This window comes from Harpegnathos saltator, unplaced genomic scaffold (genome assembly GCF_003227715.2).
Source record: "Harpegnathos saltator strain DR-91 unplaced genomic scaffold, Hsal_v8.6 scaffold254, whole genome shotgun sequence".
Classification (NCBI taxonomy): domain Eukaryota; kingdom Metazoa; phylum Arthropoda; class Insecta; order Hymenoptera; family Formicidae; genus Harpegnathos; species Harpegnathos saltator.
In genome coordinates this window covers 393,782-400,000 of record NW_020230044.1, presented here as the reverse complement: position 1 = coordinate 400,000, position 6,219 = coordinate 393,782, and the positions used below count along the sequence as shown (strand labels likewise).

Below are 6,219 nucleotides of genomic sequence, written 5' to 3'. Positions count from 1 at the left end.
CCCGATATCCTGCGGGAGCTGTTGAAGAAGATACCCGACCTCAGGACTCTGAATACTCTCCACTCGGAAAAGCTACTGGCCTTCAAGATGACGGAGCAACAGCAGCAGTTGCAGGCTCAGCAACAGCATCAGCAGCAGCAACAGCAGCAGCAGCAACAACAACAACAACAGACGCAGCAACAGCAGCAGCAGCAGCAACAACAGACGCAGCATGTCATTACCGCTCAGCAGCAGCAGCAGCAGCAGCAGCAGCAGCAGCAACAGCAGCAGCAACAGCAGCAGCAGCAGCAGCAGCAGCCGCACTGGCCAATGGAGGAGGAGCCACCGGCATCTTGGAGCTCCGCCTCGGATGTGACCCTGGACGAAGCAGTCAAGAGTCCACTGGGTAGCGTCTCCAGCACCGAGAGCACCTGCAGCGGCGAAGTCGCCTCTTTGACCGAGTACCATCACGTCGCGCCGCCCAGTAGTCATCACGCGTCGAGCGCGCCTCTTCTGGCGGCTACCCTGGCCGGTGGACTGTGCCCGCACAGACTACGAGCCAATTCGGGCAGCACCAGCTCCGGCGACGACGAGCTTCACCGCTCAGCCATGTCCAAGACACCCCAGCCGCCGCAGTGTCCGCGCTTCCGCAAGCTGGACTCGCCGAGCGACAGCGGGATCGAGTCCGGCACCGAGAAGCCGGACAAACCGGCCAGCAGCAGCGCCAGCAGCGCACCCACGTCCGTGTGCTCGAGCCCGCGCTCGGAGGACAAGGAGGTCGAGGATATGCCGGTGCTGAAGCGCGTGTTGCAGGCGCCGCCGTTATACGACACCAATTCGCTGATGGACGAGGCTTACAAGCCGCACAAGAAATTCCGCGCCTTGCGCCAGAAGGACAGCGCCGAGGCAGAGCCGGCTGTGGTCGTTCAGCACACGCAGTCGCAGCTGCACCTGCACCTGACCTCGCCACCGGCGCGAAGTCCACCGGCCACGCAGACGGCGCAAGTGCAATGCCAGCAGACCGCGAGTTTACTCAGCAGCACGCATTCCACTCTCGCGAGGAGTCTGATGGAGGGCCCGCGAATGACTCCGGAGCAGTTGAAGCGCACCGACATCATACACAACTTTATAATGCACGGCGAGGCCAGTCCCAGATCACCGGCGGCCTCACCGTCGCCCGCGGAACAGTGCGCGTCGACCACCACCGTGACGGCGCGCTCCACGCAAGGATCTCAGGGTCTCCTGCAATGCGCCACCACGAGCTACTCGACCAGATGGCCAGCTACCTCGGTCATCACGACGACGACGGGTGCGCGACAGCAACAACAGCAGCAGCAGCAGCAGCAGCAACAGCAGCAGCAGCAGCAGCAGCAGCAACAACAACAGCAACAGCAGTCTTCCTCAGACTACCTCGCTGTTGGCAACTCCCCGGCCTCGTCGCCGAGGTATCTCTCCGCGGCGGCAACCAGTAGTACGAGCACGAGTCCCAGGCCGACCTCGAGTACGGCGGCCACGCTGGTCCTATCCGGTTGTCCCAGCAACATGATGGAACTGCAGGTCGACATCGCGGACAGCCAGCAGCCGTTGAACCTCTCGAAAAAGTCGCCGTCGCCGTCGCCATCACCCAGACCGCTGGTTGGGCCCTGCAAGGCTCTCTCCCTCGAGGCGTAGTGTTCTCGCGTGCTCGAGTGATCTCCCGTGACGCGTGGAAATCGGAACGTTCGATCGATGATCCACCTGTCCACAAGGCCGGTGCGCGCTCGCGCCGGCGGTAACGCGGTACAACCTTTCCCGACCCCCCCCTCCCCTCGACTATAGATACGAAAGTGCCAGGACGCTCAGAGCGCGTGACAAACCAAATAATTTATTAATTTAAAGCAAACCGCTAATCGCTCTCGCCCGAGGGAGGAGGAGCAGCAGCAGGAGAATGGAGACGAACGAACGGACGAGAGGTATCACTATCGCCTCTGTACAATATTCACGAGGAAGACGGACAGGCGCGACGGAGTGGCGCGGAGTTGCGTTGAGTTGCAAAGTTTCCCGAGTGTGCGAAAGAAAAATGAGCAACACGGGACATGGAGAGGGAGAGGGAGAAAGAGAGAGAGAGAGAGAGAGAGAGAGAGAAGGAGAGAAAGAGAGAAAGAGAAGAGAAGAGAGAATATCGGACGCTCGCGCGCGACGAGTGCCGTATTCCGCGGACGCGCAACGCCGTGTTGCCGCGTAGGGGAGCCAGCGATCCACCTAAAACTACCTACCTACCTACCTGTCTACCTACCTAAAAAAAAAAAAAATAAAACCTATCTGCTCTAGGTGTACATCTAGGAGATAGAGCATCCACGACGGAAAAAAAAAATAAAAAACGAAAGGTTGAGTGTTACAGAAATTAATAATCTATCTACATGTGATAATCATGGAAATCGCGCATCCTGTACAGTCTCCACCTCATTCATCGATCATCTGTACTCTATTATAATTATTGAATATTATAAAACTAATTAATATTATTGTAATATGTGTAAGAGGTATCATAATCGTAACAAATTATCATTTCGTGTATGTGTGTAGATGGAGACGCGTGTGACACCTTTGTACGAATGACGAGAGAGCGAGCGAGCGAGAGAGAGAGAGAGAGAGAGAGAGAGAGAGAGAGAGAGAGAGAGAGAGAGGAAGCGAGAAAGAGACAGATAGCGCGAGTGGACGAGTGAGCGTGCTTGTGCAAATGAATCGGGGCAAATCGAAAAGCTTCTCGAATCGCGGTGGCAACCGAGAAACGGAATCGCGCACGCGATTTTCAACATTTAAGCGTTTTGTTATGAGACTGATCGGCCCGCCGCGGGCCACCAGTTTGCAATTACCGTACCTTTATACTACGTGTCGTGTCTCTCTCTTCGTCGGGGAAACGACTCGCGAAGTAATTATATCCTTTAATCGCGCCGTATATAGCGAGATATAGGTATCGTAGGCCCGCTTAAACGCGTTATACAATATTATGTGTCGTGTGTGCATGCATGAAAGTCGAACGGATAGCTCGTGAACAGAGTCGCGAAAGAGAAAGCGAGATGTGAGAAGGAAAGGAGAGGAGGAGAGAAGAAAGAGAAGAGATAGAGAAAAAGAGAGAGAGAGAGAGGGGAGAAGATAGAGAAAGAAACCGCGAAGCATTCGAGCAAAGCGGAGCTCCGATAGAACGGCAAAGCGCAGTGTAAATAGTAGATTCGTAAGACTATGTCCTGGTAGGCGCGAATGAACCTCTTCTGCTTCGAAAAAAATCTCGAGGGAAAGTTAGAAGATACGCGGCGGGCCGCTGCTGACGTGTTGTTGAGACGCCCGCCCCCGTACGCACTCCAGCCCTAACCACCCCCAATCACCCCGATATCACTCCTCCTCCTCAATCCTAGCATGAATATCGCATCGGAAACAAAAACACGCGTACACATCCGCAACAAACACACACACATACACACGTTGAGTTGCGAGCGAGTAAACTGTTCTTGAAACAGTCGTAGAAAACTCACTTACGGCCTCCTTCCGACGCGAACTAGATACTCCTCCCCTCCCCATCCCCTACATGTCGGTTCGGCTCGAAAGGAGAAAGTGAGTCACGATGAAAATTCGGTCGGATTAAAAGGGTATCTAGCCCCGGACCTGGAACACAGAGGTCGTCGAAGAAAGCACATTCAGTCTCCCGGCTGTGGAGTATTAGCCCTTTAGCCCGAAGATATATTCCTAAATACACACATACACACACACACACACACATACACACCTCCAAGCTTAGAAGCCTATCTGTATTTATTGTATCCAAAACGTATCTCCTTTGCCGTGCCGCGTGTATCGCGCGTCCACCTGTTTGTCCGAGCGAACCCTCGAGTAGAATCCTTTCCTGGCTGTCCTTACAAGACAACTGACACATACATCAGATACTCACTCACTCACTCACTCACTCACTCGCGCGCACACATACACACACACACGCGCGCGCGCGCGCATACATACGGCAGTGACACACATCTTTTGCACACATATACACGGTACGAACACTTGTCTTGTCCCTTTCCCCGCAGACAACCTAGCGTTGATATTCGTAATACTTGTTATGCATAAACTACACATAATGATTATTATAGTAAACGATACATAAAATATGATATATTTCCCTATCCATTAAGAAGGAGAATACAAACAGCTGTTGTTTCTGGTGGAAAAAAACGAAATAATATGGATAAAACGTACTCTACTACATGCAAGAATACAAATGCAGCCCCGCATATTGCCCAGTGAGCACGTCATTTTGTACGCTTGGGAGTTGTGAGGTCGTCTGAATAAACATTGTCTGGTGAATTATACATAAAACAAAATCTCGTCTCTCGTTATTTATCTCTAATCTATCGAATCCTCCCAAGAGCTGAAATCCAATGATCCTGTCCTTACCTGTCGAGGATCTTTGGGAACCTTACTCCTCGATGATTCTTTCTTTCTTTCTTTCTTTCTTTCTTTCTTTAGTCTTTCGTTGTGATTCATCGAACTAGGGTCGGTACTACTTTGGAAAAGGCACGTAGCACCAACCAGAGACAAACTACGCGGACATGACGCGCAAAGGCTCGTCGTCGACATGAAATTGAGATTGCGTAATCGTACATTGAAAATTCGCAATTTCAAGAGACATTTTCGAAAATTATTTGCAACAAATATTTATAATATTCCTAAGAGAGAGAGAGAGAGAGAGAGAGAATTTGTATCATTTCGCTGTAAAAATTATGCCGTATTGCGCCTTTACGCCGGCCGTCTCGGCGCGCGTCTGTGCACACTTCCTTCTTTTTCAGCGGTACCTTGAACTTTTGCTCAGCCTTGGTAAGTATTTAGATACGAGCGCGCGATCGGAATTTTTGGACGCGCTATCGAGAAGGACACCGAGTCGCGGGTCGGGCGAGTGTGTCTCTCTGTCACGCGGAAGTTAAGCGAAGATTTCATATTATAATCGCTTCGGCCGAGAGCGAGCCGCGCGACGACCAGTCGTATGAAAACAATAATTATTCACACTAGCGAGGCGTGTGATGAGAAGGCAGAAAAACGCAAAAGGCAAAAGGAATCCAATCTCGATGGCGCATCCAACAGCGAGATTTAATCACGACGTTCGCAGCGATGACGTTTCCCCGTTGTGTAATTGCTTTCCCGAGCTTTCCGCGGCGAGGATTCCCCTCGCCGCTCTACCATTCCAAATCCACCCACGACAAAGTGGCGGCCTGTAAGAGAAAGACAGAGGGGGAAGGGGGGCGGGGAGAGAGAGAGAGAGGAGCGGACGGTCACAGCGCGCTCGCGTAAACACCTACGGTGGAGGCGCGTGGCGCACCGTGGGCGTCGGTTGCCACGCAACCCTTCGTCCCTCGCTTCAACGTTAACTGTCCTATCGTGAACTCTGCACTTCGCCATGACCAAGTCGGCTGCCGTATGCTGACGATACTCTGCTCCGCCGCTGTCGTCGTGCCACGCGAGGGCGTTGTATTTCGATCCAGAGGCCAATTAACATCGCCACGGCGATAACGGTTAAATCGGGGATGAAATGGATTAGAGAGATCAGAGTCCGCTCTCTCTCTCTCTCTCTCTCTCTCTCTCTCTCTCTCTCTCTCTCTCTCTCTCTCTCTCTCTCTCTCTCTCTCTCTCTCTCTCTCTCCGTCTCGTGGTCGTTTCGTTCAAATTCCAGCGCGCCAAGAGCGGTCCACAAGAGGATGCCGTTTAGCCTCCGATTACGGTAACAAGTGACGTTACGTTTTGCGCCGCTCGCGTCTCAGATTCCACAGGCTTCGGCTCTGCGTGCCCGCTATGTTACATTACTCTGTTTGCTACATACAACGGAGGTTGGCGCAACGCGGCTAAATTGACGCCAGTTCGATCTACCGTACGCTCATTATCGGTCACATTGTGCGTCTGGTACGCGGCCGTTAATCCGCGTTAATTCTCTCGCGCAGACGTCTCTCTCCGCCTATCCCTTTCTCTCTCTCTCTCTCTCTCTCTCTCTCTCTGTCTGTCTGTCTCTCTCTCGTCCTCTCGGGTTATCCCCCGGCCGTTCGCGGCCGCGGATTAAACGGCAAAAAGAGACGGCCGACGTCGCGGGCGGAGATCGACAAGGAGCCGTCCGCAAACAATAAAACCGTCGCGCACACAGAGCTCGCTCTGTCGAAGGTCGCCCGTTAACCCACGCGTATATATCTTCATCTATCTTGCGTCGCGTATCGTGCACGGTAT

At 52.9% G+C, this 6,219-nt stretch overlaps 1 protein-coding gene across 3 annotated transcripts in view; it reads left to right on the top strand.

Annotated features, from left to right (window-relative positions):
- The window catches only part of E75 (ecdysone-induced protein 75), a 47,778-nt gene extending 43,509 nt beyond the window's left edge, over window positions 1-4,269 (top strand). For all 3 annotated transcript variants that reach the window (XM_025299199.1, XM_019843319.2, XM_025299200.1), the window contains one exon: window positions 1-4,269. This exon is cut by the window's left edge and continues 492 nt beyond it. In XM_025299199.1, the coding sequence (XP_025154984.1) occupies window positions 1-1,650 (1,650 nt within the window). In that variant the 3' untranslated portion in view covers window positions 1,651-4,269.
- Window positions 4,270-6,219: the final 1,950 nt, after the last annotated feature.